General features: G+C 39.0%; 1 protein-coding gene across 8 annotated transcripts in view; it reads left to right on the forward strand.

Annotated features, from left to right (window-relative positions):
• Nucleotides 1-17,244, forward strand: part of PLEKHH2 (pleckstrin homology, MyTH4 and FERM domain containing H2) — a 119,728-nt gene that overhangs the window by 59,576 nt on the left and 42,908 nt on the right. For 7 of the 8 annotated variants that reach the window (XM_045054150.1, XM_011281045.4, XM_045054152.1 and 4 more), the window contains exons 15-17: nucleotides 2,044-2,202; nucleotides 10,173-10,253; nucleotides 14,097-14,276. In XM_045054150.1, the coding sequence (XP_044910085.1) occupies nucleotides 2,044-2,202; nucleotides 10,173-10,253; nucleotides 14,097-14,276 (420 nt within the window). The remainder of the gene's footprint in view (nucleotides 1-2,043; nucleotides 2,203-10,172; nucleotides 10,254-14,096; nucleotides 14,277-17,244) is intronic. The other variant, XM_045054149.1, reaches the window with a different exon arrangement.

Raw genomic sequence — 17,244 nt, forward strand, 5'->3', positions numbered from 1 at the left:
ACTGTGAGATCATGACCTGAGCCGAAGTCGGATGCTTAACCGACTGAGCCACCCAGGCGCCCCGATTCAATGTTTCTTTATTCACTTTGTGTTAAGTGTGATTCCTCAAAAATGTGTGAAACCCCAGGCCTTCTCAGTTCAAACTACATTATAAACTAGGTTTGTGTTAAGTAACTGTCCACTACCCTTCCTTTGCCCTTGTCCCTTACATTCTTCTTCCCCTATACTTCATCTTCCAGCTATTCTCAGCTCTTAACCTGTCTGGCTATTTTAGGGAAGGCTTATCTGAGAAATGAACTACCAATAAGATGTTATTAGTTTGATGTACTACTAAATTCAGGAGGGTTTGCATTTTGATAAAGAACCCGAAAATGCCATTTCTTGTATGAACTCCAGCTGTTATAACACCTAAGTGGGAAAGATACTGGTGAGAAGAAGGCTGTCCTACCTCCTACCGAATCACACCCTAGACATAGCTGCTGGCCATTCACCCACACATAAAACCAGTCTTGCTAGAAATCTGTTAAATTTAAAACACAGGCTGTTGAGATAGTTTGGCATATGTGATTTAAATTCAGACACCTTAGGGTGCCTGAGTGGCTCAGTCCGTTAAGTGTCCAACCTCAGTTCAGGTCATGATCTCCCAGTCTGTGAGTTTGAGCCCTGCATTGGGCTCCGTGCTGACAGCTCAGAGCCTGGAGCCTGCTTCAGATTCTGTGTCTCCCTCTCTGTCTGCCCCTCCCCTGCTTGTTTTCTCTCTCTCTCTCTCTCTCTCTCTCTCTCTCAAAAATGAATAAACATTAAAAGAAAATTAAATAAATAAATTCAGATACTTTATCTGAAATACCTTCAATAATTAATATTTTCTTGGGGCTCATGGTGGTTTAATCAATTAAGCATCCACCCTCTGATTTTAGTTCAGGTCATGATCTCATGGTTCGTGGGTTCAGGCCCTGTGTTGGGCTCTGTGCTGACAGTGCAAAGCCTGCTTGGGATTCTTTCTCTCCCTCTCCCTTTCTGCCCCTTCCCAACTTTCTCTGTCTTAAAATAGATAAATTTAAAAATATTTTTAAAATAATAATTATTATTATTTTCTTATCTTGCTCCTTCAGAGGGTATAATGAACATTTATCAGAAAGGCTCATTGTCTATGTTTTCAAGAGATAGTTAATACCTGAGAACTGCCCAAAAAAGTAGAAGGAAAGCTTTGTCTGGAAGCATGGCAGATAAGAATAATCTACAAAGTTCTGGGGCGCCTGGGTGGCGCAGTCGGTTAGGCGTCCGACTTCAGCCAGGTCACGATCTCGCGGTCCGTGAGTTCGAGCCCCGTGTCGGGCTCTGGGCTGATGGCTCAGAGCCTGGAGCCTGTTTCCGATTCTGTGTCTCCCTCTCTCTCTGCCCCTCCCCCGTTCATGCTCTGTCTCTCTCTGTCCCAAAAATAAATAAAAACGTTGAAAAAAATAAATTAAAAAAAAAAGAATAATCTACAAAGTTCTGAAATATTTGGAAATTTCAAAATGTGGTTCATTTGAGACTGAAACATTGCTAATTCATAATATCTGATCACATGTTAGTTGTAAGAATTTCTCTTCTTTATAAGCAAGGACTTCTTATTTTATTTATAATTAATTTATATAACAAATAATTCCTCTTTATTTGCAAAAAATGTATTATTTTATTACAGTCTCCAGTCATGCTACTGCTCACTTCAACAGCTGGGAGACTGTAGCACATTTAAAGGAGAAAAAGAAAATGTAACAAATAAGCCAAATAAAAAATGATGACGCAAAAGTTTAACACTCTGAAAAACTTTAAACTAAAGTGAAAACAATGATTTCAACACAAAGTTAATTATTGTAATTCTCACAATCTGGTTAAACTATTCTAAATTATCTGTGGAGTCATTTATTTAGCACCTAGGATTCAAGGTATGGCATGTCTGTTTCTATGTTAATTAATGTTGTTTTTAGGAGAGACAGGGGAATGCTAATAATCCTAAATCTTCAGAGTTTCCTTTCCTATCTCTTTCTCATCCCGTTCCAGCTGACCACTGAAAAACACACCTACTATCTGACTGCAGATTCTCCCAATATATTGGAAGAATGGATTAAAGTATTGCAGAATGTTCTCCGAGTACAAGCTGCCGACCCACATTTTCTGCAGCCTGAGGGCAAACCCACGGTGAAGGGATTGCTCACCAAGGTAGGAACTTTAGTACAGTGTAGTGTCCTGGGCAGCTGGGGAGTCAGCCCCACTGATCGTAAGTGGGTGTCAGAGAGTATGTGTATTGAAAATTTATATTATCTTGGGGTGGGAAGTGTCTTTTGCTTATGATGCCAAGTGTTCTAACCATCAAAAATTCCCTAAGCGGAATTTTGAAAAGACAGTTGAAAAGCTTGGGAAAGCATTTAAAATGTGTAAAAACCAAGCTTTTCTAATCAATAAGTAAAGGATAAATACCAATGTGGGGGGAAAGGAACGAAGGACACAATGGGAAAGAAGTAGAGCTGGTAGACGGAAAAAATACAAACGATATTTTAAAAACTCTGGGAGCGCCAGGGTGGCTTAGTTGGTCAAGCGTCTGACTCTTGGTTTTGGCTCAGGTCGTGATCTCACAATTTGTGAGTTTTAACCCCGTATCGGGCTCTGCGCGGACAGGGAGGAGCCTGCTTGGAATTCTCTCTCTCTCCCTCTTTCTCTTCCTGCTTGCGCACTCTCTCTCAAAATAAATAAATAAACTTAAAAAAAATCTGGTCAAAGGGTGGATATTTTTTAAAATTATGAAACATAGCATTGACACAAAATGAGTGAGCTTATTACTTTAGAAGGCAATTTGGAAAAAAAAAAAAAAAAGGAATTTGGCAGTGTCTTGATCCAAGTGTTAATTCAGTGAATGCTTTTGAATGAACAAATGAATGGATGTTAAATGTGTAAAAACATTTATACAGACCTTTTCATTCAGCAATCTCAGTCCAAGAAATTTATACTTAGGAAATGGTTTTAATTTGCCAAATATTTAAGTATAAGAATGTCTATCACAGCATGGTTTATTTTTTTCCTATTTTTAAAAAATGAGATATAATTAGCATACACTAAAATGCAGATCTTAAATGTAGAGTTTGATGAGTTTTGACAAATATTTACAGTCACTCTGTCAAGATACAGAATGTTTCCATTGCCCCAGAAAGATTACATGCATGGCATGGTTTATAACAAAGACAAATTGGGATCAACTTAAATGTAGAGTAGGGATAGTTTAAATAAGTACATATAATCAGATAATGCTTTACTATGCAGCCATTTTATTTCTTTTTTATTTTTTAAAGTTTATTTATTTTGAGAGAAAGAGAGCACACATGAGTGAGGGAGGGCAGAGAGAGAGAGAATCCCAAGTAGGCCTTGTGCTGTCAGCTCAGAGCCCACTGCAGGGCTCGAACTCATGAACCGTGAGATAATGACCTGAGCAGAAATCAAGAGTCAGGCACTTAACCAACTGAGCCACCCAGGCACTCCTACTATGCAGCCATTTTAAATATTGTAAAAGAATATTTAGTGCTATAGGAATATGTTATGACAACTGTTAGGTGATAAAATAAATAGAATGCAGTATTATATTATTATCCCACTTTATTATATGCATCTATAGAAAAAGGTCTGAATATGAAATATACCAAGACATATTGGTTAGCGCTATGTGATTTTATTCTTGCTTAATTCTGTTTTCTAAGTTTTTTTAGAAAGAGTAAGAATCCTAAGATAAATATTATTTTTAAACTTAAAAATTGGTCACTCTTAGAAAAATATAATAACATATTTACGCATAAAGTATTACACACAAAAATAACCTCTGAGTAACCACTCATCCTTCATGTGCTTTGTTTACATAAGTTAAAAATTTAGATTTAGAAGAGTTATGTCACCATAGCTAGCATTAATATGGGTGCTATTCAGTAATATTTACAAAGATTGACCAGCTACACCAAAAGTAGGAGAAAAAATTCACCGAGTTGTGCTCTGTTTTTTCCAAAATGTTACAGTACCATGAAAATATTTTTTCAGTTACTGATGACTTAGAAACTTCTTAGTATTATGCAAATATATACTTTCCAGTGAACACAGTGATGCTTTAAATCATATTCTTACTATAATTCATAATAACTAGTTGTCTTCCTGTTTCAAGGACCATGTGTATCAAACCCTTAGACTTTAATATGATCCTGTGGCTAAGGGTTGGTTACTTGTTCCACCGTGTGTTTGTTTGATTGTTTTTACTTTACCCACATGGCATTGTCAGTTTCTGCATGTTACATTTCTGCTATTCCCTGCGTCCCATTTCATACTTGCGTTTTAAATGAGCATAAGTAGATGTGATTATCAGATGACTAAACCATTTGGGTTTATAGACAGGATGCTTATTAGGTTTCCTTCCTACCATTTTCATGTCCACCCCCATATTGTCGCCCTCAGAGCCTTATAAGAGAAACTCTTGCCTCAGTTATTCTGAGTGACTTGTTCTGAGCTCACACTCAGGCTACAATTTAAGCTACTGCAGAACAGCACTTGAATACTTTGCAGGGGAGGACGTTTTCTCAGGCTGTCACGTTGTTATTAAGTACAGAAATATGTAGGTAGATATTAAGAACTTGACTAATTTGATTCTGGATATTCACTCTTGCAACTTTTAATACTTAGGAAGAACATTTTCTCTATAAAAAGTCATTTATTTAAAAAAAAATTATTGAGTAGTTACCACATGCCAGCCAATGGGCTGGAGGATATCAACATGAATAAGCCATTGGCCCCTCCCCACCCCCCGTTCCTCAAAGAGCCGCATAATCTATTGGGAAAGAAAGGGACTTAGCATATTATAATATGTACCAAGTGCAATTATGAGAGGCATGGTAAGGTCACAGAGAAATCTAATTTAGGCTGTGGGATCAGGAACAACTTCTCAGAGAAGACTTATTTGTGTTGAGTCTTCAGGGAAGAGAAGGAATCGTTACACCAAATGGAAATGGGCAGGGAAGGTATCCCAGGCTAGGAGACAGTGGGAACAAAGACAGTATCTCAAAGCGGTGCCATATAAGCTGAAAACATGTCCTTTGGAGAACAAGGTGGAGGGGCCTGGTTATGGAGGGACTTTCTGTCTTGTTAAAGACTTTATTCTTCACCCTGAACGTGATGTGGAACCCTTCAGGTTTGTAACAGAGGCAGGGGCATGTTCATGTTGCTAATAGATCACTCTGCTGAGAGGAAGGTGGATTTGCAGGGGGCAAGGTGGAAAGAAGTTCTAAAAACAGTTAGCAGAAGTTGTTCTTGTGAAGGGGACGAGATGCTGAGCTGGTCATAGGGAAAGAGAGGAGAAGGTGAATTTAAATAATGAGAGGAGGTAAAGTCTTCAGTTAGATTGGTTGAATTCAGGGTTAGGAAGTGCAAATGGTTGGCTGGGTGAAAGATGGTGCCACATAAGACAGCTCAGGGAGGAGGAACAGTTTTAGGATAATTCAAAGGTTATTTTGGACCATGCCAATTTTTAGAGCTTTGAGGACACCTGAGTTAAGAATTAAGAAGTCCGTCAAGCAGTGCCAATGAGTCTACATCAGAGGAGGAGGCTGGGTTGGAGAGAAGAATTTGGGGAATTCTCAGCATGAATGTAGTGGTTGAATTCATGACGATGACAGAAGTCTCCCAGGGACACGTGTGTGGTGGAAGAGTGGGGGCCTCCTGCTGGAACACTGGGTTTTACAAAAGCTGAGAGCATACAAAGGAGACCCTGGAAGAGACCCTGGAAAGTAGGTAATGGGATCGTGGAAGTGGAGTGTGTGACCGGGTGGGAGGGGTCTGCAGGCAGTGGAGTGCTCGCAAGCAAGGCACATTGCAGTGTGTTGAAAGACAAAGGGTAGATGAGTAAGTGCAGTATTTGAGTTCAGAGTACTGTCCACCTGGTCCAGCACATTAGAGGGAATGAAGCTGAAGGGAACATGGTGTCAGGAGAGGCATTTTTAGGACAGGAAAGGCATACCTGGAGTTTGCAAACTGAGAGGAAGAAGCCAGGATGGGGAGAAGTGGGAAATGAAGCTCAAAAGAAGTAGGTGGGCGAGCATGGTTGGTCAGCATGGTAGGTGGGCATGGTGGAAGGACATGGTGGAAGGACATGGTGGGCAAGCATTGTGGGTGATCATGGTGGGCATGCATGGTAGGTGGGCATGGTGGAAGGACATGGTAGGCAGGCATGGTGGGTGAGCATGGTGGGCAGGAATGGTGGAAGGGCATAGTGGGCAAGCATGTTGGGCGATCATGGCAGGCAGGCATGGTGGGTGGGCATGGTAGATGGGCATGGTGGAAGGGCATAGTGGAAGGACATGGTGGGTGATCATGGTGGGTATGCGTGGTAGACGGGCATGGTGGAAGGACATGGTGGGCGGGCATGGTGGAAGGACATGATGGAAAGACATGGTGGGCGGGCATGGTGGAAGGGCATGGCAGAAGGACATGGTGGAAGGCCATAGTGGGCAAGTGTGGTGGTAGGCAAAGTGGGGAGGCATGGTGAGTGGGCATGGTGGGTAGGGTGGAAGGGCTGGACTGGCAGAAAGGCGAGGAAGGATGAATATCTAAGTTTGTCGGGCATTGAATGAGATCACGCCTGATATCATCAATTTTCTTGATGAAGATTACTCCATAAGACAAAATTATGTAGTGAGAATGAGGGAAAGGATTGAGAATAATCAGGGACATAGGGATATACTCAAGGGCAAATAGAAAGATTGCTAAGTGTTACTAGGACCCACCTGACTTTAGTGATTGGAACTTGTTATTTTTCTCTTACATCTTCAGATGCCCAGAAATAGGAGCAGAGAATTTACATTGTAGCAATGTGAGGATAGTCATTTTTTTCTAATATTTTATTATGTAAATTTTCAATTATGCAGAAAAGTTGGAAGACAGTTTTATAATGAACACCCATATTCCCACCACCTAGATTCTGTAATTAACTTTACTTGCTTTATACATGCCTATCAAGGTGATGATTTGAAATTAATGTTTCATTCTGGGCATTTTCAAATGTGTGGAAGTAGAAGGAATAATAACACGAACCTCATATATTTATCACCCAATTTTAAGTTGTTAACTATGGCTAATGTTATGGCAGAAAGCCCCCCATAACCTTCCCTCTCTCTTCCCACACTCTTCACTGGATTACCTAAAAGCAAATGGAGATGAAATTGTATTGAGTGTATATGTTTGAAGCAGAGAATGCGACACAATCCCAGCCCTTGGAGCAAGAGGTGTTTTGTGACCAAACCAGGACCCAAGATTGGGAGGAAGGGAAGAGAGGCCAGGAAAGAAATGATAAACTGGAATAAAATGGAAGAATCAGGGGACTTACTGTTTGGAAAGAGGTCAAAGAACAGGAGTGGTGTGAATAAGGAGAGAAGGAAGGAGGGGAAGAAGGTTGAGATCAGAGAATAAAATGTCAGTTTCAAAAGTGGAGCAGTTTCCAGTGAAGAAAAAAAGTCGAAGGTGCGGTGGAGGGGATGGAGGGACAAAAATGGAGGGACACCAAAAGTTAGTGGAAATGAAGAGAGCATGAAACTGTGAGCTAAGGATGTAGAGAGGCAGTGAGGGAAAGAGGCTAGGGCAAGAGCATGGGCGCAAGTCCTGGCTTTGCCACTTGCCCTTGTGTGACCTTGAATAGGTTGCTTGCAGGCTCTTTGCCTTACTGTCTTCATCCGTAAAGCGGAAGGATAATCATAGTGACAACCTCACAGGGTGTTGGGAAGATTGAAATTTGTTTTAATTTTTTAATGTTTATTTTTAAGAGAGAGAGAGAGAGTGTGTGTGTGCGCGCACGCGCGCGCGGGGGAGGGGCAGAGAGAGGGAGACACAGAATCTGAAGCAGGTTCCAGGCTCTGAGCTGTCAGCACAGAGCCTGACATGGGACTCGAACCCACGAGCTGCAAGATCATGACCTGAGCCGAAGTCGGATGCTTAACCAATTGAACCACCGAGGTGCCCCGAGGATGAAATGAATTATTTAAGCTTATAAAGTGCTTTAGAACAGTGTCTGGCACATCATAAACACTCCCAAAATGCGAGGCATTATTATCACAAGACTTTCACCTCAATTTGGAAGTCAACAACACTAGTGACAGGATTTATGGTGGAGAATGCTGGAGGCATGAATGTTTAGGAGAGGAGAGACGACTGTGGCAGTTTATATTTTGTGTGATGACAGAGGCTAATCAGGGTATGATATACCGTGTCTTTAAAGTTTCAGACAGAACTGATAGGAAGTCCCTTTGTTATAGATTCAAGGTAAAAAAATGACTCAGTTACTTTGTTTGCCGAAGCCCTAGGGTTGGAGGTTGCCTTTAAATTTTTATGAGGATTCTTCTATCATAATTTGCTTTACTATGAGTTTTTCAGAATAAGTTAGAGTTTTAAGAAATTCTAATACAATCAGACGTACACCATAAAGATAGACTGTGTTTTTAAAACACAGTTTTTACAGTGAATTGGCAATGGCCTTTGTTAACTTGTAGTTCTTCAAAGGTACACGTTGTGCTAAAGATAAATCATTTCAAAAGTATGCTCTCTACAGCCAGATGCATTGTACTCCAGTTTTGATGAGAGGCCCTTCTGGGTTTTGTTTAAAAGAAGAAAGAAAGAAAGAAAGAAAGAAAGAAAGAAAGAAAGAAAGAAAGAAAGAAAGAAAGAAAGAAAGAAAGAAAGAAAGAAAGGAAAGAAAGAAAGAAAGAAAGAAAGAAAGAAAGAAAGAAAGAAAGAAAGAAAGAAAGAAAGAAAGAAAGAAAGAAACAACTGGGTGATACAAACTGTTTAAAACTTACAGGATATTTATCTGTAAATATCTGTTTCTAACTTTAATTAAACTGAAATATGTCTTGCCAAATGAAACTTTTTTTGTTTTTCCTCGAGCGAATTCTAAATCCATCAAACTGTTGGATGGTGGTGTTTGCTTAAGACCACAGCCCAAAGTCTGGCTATGTGTGTGGGTTTAAATAACATGTGGTTTTACTGCGCCTTATTCATAGTAAGGAAGGAAGCATTTATTGAGTAACTACTATTATCCTTTATTTACTTTTCTCCCTTGGTCATCACATCAGCCCAATAAGGTATACAATACTCCCACATTATGGACCAGAAGGCTGAAAGGTTAAGTCAGTTGCCTGAGGACATGCATCTAGCATGACGCAGAACTGCAGTTGAAGCTTTGGTCCATTTGACCTCAAAAAACAGGCCTTTTCTACTCGGGTGACTTGCCTCCTGTAAACTCTGTTATGGAAGTTATTTCTTTTCTTCTCAGTGTATTCCTGTCAGAACAGTCCATTTCAGTGTAAGTCATTACAAGGGCCCTGTAAGACATGCATGCCTCCCACCCCCACCCTTCATGTCCCTTCCACGGTGACCTCTCGCCTCACTTGCTCAGTCTCAGACACACCATCTCCCGGCCATACCATATCCCTTTGTCCAGTGTTCTCCCCTCAGATGACTGTATGGCTCATCCACCTCCTTCAGAGCCTTGACTCAATGTCAGCAAGGCCTTCCTGAGTCCCTTCGCTTAAATTATAAAATGCACAGACCCTAGAGCAATCTCTAACTATTCAAAGTCAAGAGGTAGAATCAAATTCTGTCCCACTCACTTGACATATTTCCTGACACATAGGCAGTACTCAGTATATAATTATAGATTTTAATATTTTGCGTGAATCCTTCTGGAGAAGGCATCAGATGTTTTGAAGAGTGAATCTTTAATATTTGGGAAAGCACTAGAATTTTTTTAGGTTTTAACCTTCTCATTTCTAACATTATTAGGGGGTTAACCCAGAGAGCCACAAGATTATTGAAAATCTGTAAAACACAGAAATTATGACATAAACTTACTTGTGAAATGGGCATCTTGTTTTGTTCGTCTTTGACTTCTTAGCCCTAGAGGCATCGTACTTGACATACAGCAAAAATTTGTTAAGTGTTGAATGGTGAGCACTAAAGCCAAACAGGTAAATCTTAAACTGCGTTTGGACAATCTAGTTGGAATATCTATACCTTGAGCGAACTGGATACGAGTACAGTTTCAGGTGGAGTGTATATGCTACACTTCACGGTGTCAGAGTTCTGAGCTACATTTGTAATTCTTTGAAATATGATTTCAGGTAAAGCATGGCTACTCCAAGAGAGTCTGGTGTACGCTTATAGGAAAAACATTGTATTATTTTCGTAGCCAAGAAGATAAGGTATGTATGTATTTTTAATAAGCCGATTAGAGGCATTTCTTTGTTGTGGCTTAAATTTTCTCTTTCTCTTTCTCTTCCGTTGCTAACAAAAACTTCAGAGTGTTTGATAAGGTTGAAATCTTGCAAAAATTTATTACTGGGGTAACCACACACCTACAAGGGTCTTGACTCTTAATTATAACCCTTGGCAACTTTTAATTAATGTGTCTTTGTCTTAGAAGAGAAAAATCTTCCCCATTCTAAGCTGTCGATTTCTTATATTTGCCCAGGTTCTGGATGAAGGGAACAGCAAGATAGGAAAGAAAATCTGGGGAGGGAAAAGATTCCAGTCCTGTCCCAGGCTCTCAAATCCCTAGATACCACTTATCTATCCATCCTCTACCTGTTTATATCCTTGTATTCATTTTTAAACTCATCTCATTCCCAAAAGAACTTGAGTTATCTCCAGTCATGAGTACACTTTCAGAGTACAAAGATGGGAGGGGTGCCTGGGTGGCTCAGTTGGTTAAGCATCCAACTCTTGGTTTCAGTTCAGGTCATGATCTCATGGTTCGTGGGATCAAGGCCCACATCAGAATCTTTGCTCACAGCGTGGAGCCTGCTTGGAATTCTCTCTCTCTCTCTCTCTCTCTCTCTCTCTCTCTCTCTCCCCCTGTCCCTCCCTTGCTCTCTCTCTCTCTCTCTCTCTCTCTCAAAAATACATAAATAAAAAAAAGAAAAAGATGGGATAGCTTTCACAGGTGTATGCCTGGCTATCATTGTGGGTACTCCTCATCACCTTTGGATCACTGAAACTAAAAATTGGATCAACATGTGCCGAAAATACTTGCATAAAATACTGATGCGAGCCCCACAGAATGGCAGCCTGTGACTAATTTCTGCATCAATGAGACCAGGCTTCTTGATCCAGTGACCACGTCACTTAGGTCAGTTAGTTACTTCTCTGCTGCATTTTCAGACTGCACTCTCAGTTCCAACCAGCTATATTTAAAATGCATGCCTTTTTTCTCGATGTTGTTCATGGGGTGGGAATTAACAGAGCTATTAAAAATTATACCTCCGAAGTAATGTAGGAAATGCTTACATAAGAATATAAAATAAGCACAACATAAAATTCTACATTCAGTATAATCCTGACCCAAAGCACAGAGGCAGTTCGTCCTCAACAGCTTAGGAGAAAGCTCTGTGACTCTCACATCAGCCCACACATCTGACTGCAAGTGTCTCAAAAGAGTAACAACCTCTCCTTCCCCTTACGCTCCACACCTCATGTAGATTATCTCAGAGGCAGGCTCTAGCTGAGAACCCTGGAGGGAAGGGGATTCCGACAGATGTAGTTCCCAACTTCTCTTCTGCAGTTACAGGGAGATTTTAGGAGTGGATGGTTGGGATGCTGAGTTTATAATTCTCAGGCCGGCACATGTATGTAAAAATATGCATAGCAGAAGATGGGAAAGAACTGTCCCAAAATATTGAGTAATTATCTGTGATGGCAGAATTTATGGATGATTTTTTTACATTCTCTTTTCCTATATCTTTCTATACTTCCTATAATAAGCATTTGTTTTAAACATAGAAATTTATTTAAATTTTGCTAAAAGAGAACTTATTCTCACTAATAATTAGTAATAATGTAATAAAAGTGGATAAGGTTGGTCACAGAAGAAACGAGTCAGAAGAAGTAGGTGGATGAGTAGAATTCCATTGTAATCACTAGAAAAGTATTGAGAATGCTTGTGAATCCATATAGACCTACTTACTTTTGTGCGAGAGATGTTTCAGAAACAATTTGTTTTTAATCTGGATTAGCGTCTTCTTTTATTCAGTCAAAATAGTTAAAAGCACTAGGTCTGTTTACTGTTTATGGAGGCTTGGTGAATCCTTTGGTTAAAATGAATAATGGTCTTTAAATATTCGGATGGATGAAACCTCGATTTTCATAGGGATATATCTAAAGCACACAATTAGGGTAGGATTGTCATATATTATCACAGTAGACTTAGTTTTCTTTTTCCCATTTTTAAAAGCTTGCTACTTATTGTTACAAATCTTCTGCTATAAATGTATAATAAATATATTTAGGGGCGCCTGGGTGGCGCAGTCGGTTAAGCGTCCGACTTCAGCCAGGTCACGATCTCGCGGTCCGTGAGTTCGAGCCCCGCGTCAGTCTCTGGGCTGATGGCTCAGAGCCTGGAGCCTGTTTCCGATTCTGTGTCTCCCTCTCTCTCTGCCCCTCCCCCGTTCATGCTCTGTCTCTCTCTGTCCCAAAAATAAATAAACGTTGAAAAAAAAAATTAAAAAATAAATAAATAAATCTATTTAATAAATAAAATTGTATTTATTCAGTAAATTAAAAATAGTGTTTATTATTTATTTATTTATTTATTTGGCTTTTCTTTTACTGCTTGTCTTTTTCTGAAAGTGTAGGTAAGTTAATTTTGCGTTTTTCCTTCAAAAGCAAATTTTCTTTGTTCAGTGCCCAGAGTGCTTTGCACAGAGTGACTACTGAGAAAATACTTATTAATTTAATGAGAAGTCATGGCTTTCATGAAAGAGAACAAGTTTAATTAAATGAATTAAATCATTTTTTACTATTAATCAGCTATTAGGCAGATAATATTTCAGTTAAGATAAGATATACAGGTAAGACCTCACTGAGAAGCTAATGTTTTAATTAGGCTCTGAAGGAAGTAAAAGAGTAGCCATGTGGAGATTTCAGGCAATAACATGCTAGGCAGAGGGAATAGCAAGTGTAAAGGCCCTGAGGCGGGAGCATGCGTCATGTATTTGAGGAGTAGTGAGATGGTCAGTGTTGATGTCAAGGTTTGGGACCTAAATAGCTGGAAAGATAATGTTGCCAACAACGTAGAGGAGACTGAGCAGAGTAGGTTGTTTGAGATGCTGTTAGACAGCTAAGTAGAGATAGTGAGTCTGTAGTTATAAACATGAGGACAGCTAATTATGCTGCCACGAAAACCATGAGCTTGGGTGAGACCACCTGGAAAGTGAGTGCAGGTGGGAAGAGAGCCCCACACTGAGCCCCGGGCCTGAGCATGAAAATGGATATTGGTAAATATCCCTAGGTTAGAACAAACATTTTCAGACTGCAATTGCAAACCTGATAAAATATTTTAGAAGCTGTAAATCTGAAGCAGACCTTTTGTTTTCCTGGAATAAATTGTACTTAATTAAAACAAAAGTTTAAAAACAAATGTGCTAAATATTCAACACAGCAGATAGGATGGCTTTTGTCAATAAAAGTAGGTAAAAATTTAATGTAAATCAGTTTTAGGAAGTTTTTCTTACTCTTAAAGTAAAATGGAAGAAATCATGGCATTGCTTCATGATAGATTCCATATGTTAATAAATATCCTTGAAACACATTGGGTTTAAGATGGTAATTAATCACACTTCTTCGTATCAGCTGCCTAACCTTGTCACTTTTTCTATGAATAGCATTGAGACTTGGTCTACGCTTGTCCTTTTGATCCAATACCTTAATCATCACATCAGTTCTGTGGGGGGAAAGTCAAATGAATAGTTTGACTGAGTTACATAATTGTTTGAGTAGGTAATGGGTCATTTCAGTGTAATGAATAATCCAAACCACCGTACAGAACTAGCTTCTTGTCTGCTATTCAAACTGTTCTTTTATATTATAATTGGGTATTTTACTTGTGACCACTACTGTTGTAACAATGTGGATAACCCAATTGTCTTTGGGCATTCATTGAAAAAAAAAAAGTATGCTTTATATAGGTAAGAATGAAAAGGACTACGAAAAATTTTAGTAGGAAAACATCTAGAAAGTGCCTTCCTCAAAATTACTAACATTTACTTTAGTTTCCTTTAGGTCAGATCAAACTCTGGGAAGCTAAAGTTGAAGAGGTTGACAGATCCTGTGATTCAGATGAAGATTATGAAGCCAGTGGGCGAAGTCTATTATCCACACATTACACCATCGTGATCCATCCCAAAGACCAAGGTCCGACTTACCTCCTAATTGGATCCAAGCATGAAAAGGTACCTAGGGACTTACTGGTTGAATTTGAATGAAGTACACTGACGTCATTAAGATCTGGTAATGATTTTCAAATCAATTTTATGGACACAAAGAAGAGACCTTGTCAGACTTTCAGCCCTATTTGCAGAGCTTCTTCATGTCCCTGGAAATGAGCCTTGTTCAAATGTGTCATTTCTCTATCCTCTCATTAAAAGTCATCTCAATCAGGCTCTGTGCTGACAGCTTGGAGCCTGGAGCCTGCTTCAGGTTCTGTGTCTCCCTCTCAATCTGCCCCTCCCCTGCTCATGCTCTGTCTGTCTCTCTCTCAAAAAATAAATAAACATTAAAAAAAAAAGTAAAAACAAAGTAATCTCAAGGCTGAAATTAGTACGTTTGCTTTAGTTAGATCAAAATGTGGATGTCTCAGACTGGGTATTTCAGGGTGACTCTAAAACCTCTCCGTTATATTTTTGACTCATTTTCAACAAAATTTTGGTTTAGATACAATTAAAAATGAATTATTGTATGTATTATATGTATATGTAATAAGTAAACAGTATAAAAGTTAATATAACATAAAATAAGGGACACCTCGATGGCTCAATAGGTTGAGCGTCTGACTCTTGGTTTCGGCTCAGGTCATGATCCCAGGGTCGTGGGATAGAGTCTCGTGTCTGGCTCTTTGCTAAGCATGCAGCCTGCCTGAGATTCTCTCTCTCTCTCTCTCTCTCTCTCTCTCTCTCTCCCTCTGCTCCCTCCCCTGTTCATATAGTTAATGTTAATGTAAGCATTAATATATAAAAGAGTTAATATAATAGTAAAATATTAATATATTATAGTTAATATAATATAAAATTAAAAGATAAAAATTAAAAGATAAAAGAGGCATCACAGATTAGTGGGGAGGTAATGGATAATTCAGTACATAATATGGTATGCTCATTATATATTGAGGAGATTGGCTCTTTAGAAAAACATGAGTTTAGTTTTTCATCTCATACATATAGCAAGATAGTTTCCAAATGAATTTAAAGAGATAAATGAAATTATTACTATTTTTTTTAATGTTTATTTTTGAGTGAGAGAGAGCATGAGAGGCGGAGGGGCAGAGAGAGAAGGAGACACAGAATCCGAAGCAGGCTCCAGGCTGTGAGCTGTCAGCACAGAGCCCGATGCGGGGCCCCAACCCACAAACTGCAAGATCATGACCTGAGCCGAAGTCAGAGGCTTAACTGACTAAGCCACCCAGGCGCCCCTGAAATTATTTTTTTAAAGGGCCTTTATCTGATATCTGAATAGAATGTACTTTTTGAAAAAAAAAAAAAAAAAAAAAAAAAACGTAAGAAATCACAATAGAAATGGTCAATAGTTTTGACTAAAAAAATTGAAATACTTGTCTATATCAAATAAAATTACAAACATAACCAAAAGGATAATACAAAAAAAAATTTTCATGGATGGCTACAATATCTTTAACATATAAACAGCTTTTATAAATTACTCCTTTTTTTTGTTTACATTTTTTTTTTTTTTACATTTATTTGTTTTTGAGAGACAGAAAGAGACAGAGCACAAGTAGGGGAGGGGCAGAGAGAGAAGGAGACACAGAATCCGAAGCAGGCTCCAGGCTCCCAGCTGTCAGCACAGAGCCCAACATGGGGCTCAAAGTCATAAACCACAAGATCATGACCTGAGCCAAAGTCGGACGCCCAACCGACTGAGCCACCCAGGCACCCCTCTTAATGGACATTTAGGTTGCTTCCGTGTCTTGGCTATTGTGAGTAATACCACAAAAAAACATGTGAGTACAGATACCTCTTTGTGCTCCCGATTTCAATTTGTTTGGATATGTACCCAGAAGTAGAAATGCTGGATCATATGGTAATTCTATTTTCAGTTTTATTTTTTAGTATTTTCCCTAGTGGCTGTACCAATTTACATTCCCACTAGAAGTGGATAAATGTTTTCTCCACATCCTCACCAGCATTTGTTATCTTTTTTTTAAATTATTTTTATAAAAGCCATTCTGATGAGTGCAGGGTGATATCTTATTATGGTTTGATTTGTATTTCCTCAATGATTAGTGATGTTGAACATTTTTTCGTGTTATCTGTTGGCCATTTGTATGTCTTCGTTGGAGAAATGTCTATTCAGTTCCTTTGCCCATTTTTTAATTGGGTTTTTTTCTTACTATTGAGTTATAGGATTTCCTTATATATTTTAGATATTAACCTTTTATCAGATAAATGATTTGCAAATAATTTTCTCCCATTTCATAGGTTGTCTTTTCATTTTGTTGATTGTGTCCTTTACTGTGAAGAAGCTTTTTAGTGTAGTATAATCATACTTGTCTATTTTTGCTTTTGTTGCCTGTACCATAGATACCATATGTAAGCAATCATCACCAAGGCCAGTGCGCAGAAACTTTGTCCGTATGTTTTCTTCTAGGACTTTTGTGTTTTGGGGTCTTATGTTTAAGTCTTTATTCCATGTTGAGTTGAGTTTTGTGTTTCGTGTAGGATAAGGGACGAATTTCGCTCTGTTGCAGGTGGATATCCAGTTTTTCCAACACCATTTATTGAAGAGACTGTCCTTTCCCCCATTGTGTATTCTTGGCACTCTTGCCCGAGGTCAGTTGACCGTATATGCTTGGGTTTATTTCCAGACTCTCTGTTCTGTTCCATTGGCCTATATGTGTATTTTTATGCCAGTTCCATTCTGTTTTGATCACTGTAGCTTTGTAATAAATTTTGAATCAGGAAGTGTGATACCTCGAGCTTTGTTCTTCTTACTCAAAATTGCTTTGGCTATTCAGGGTCTTTTGTGGCTCCTTAGGACTGGTTTTTCTATTTCTGTAAAAAATTCCATTGGGGTTTTCATAGGAATTATACCGAATCTGGAGGTTAGGTAGTATGGACATGTTAAAAATATTAATTCTTCCAGTCCATGAATACTGGATGTCTTTCCATTTATTTGTGTCTGCTTTAA

Source organism: Felis catus, chromosome A3, assembly GCF_018350175.1.
Source record: "Felis catus isolate Fca126 chromosome A3, F.catus_Fca126_mat1.0, whole genome shotgun sequence".
Taxonomy (NCBI): Eukaryota; Metazoa; Chordata; class Mammalia; order Carnivora; family Felidae; genus Felis; species Felis catus.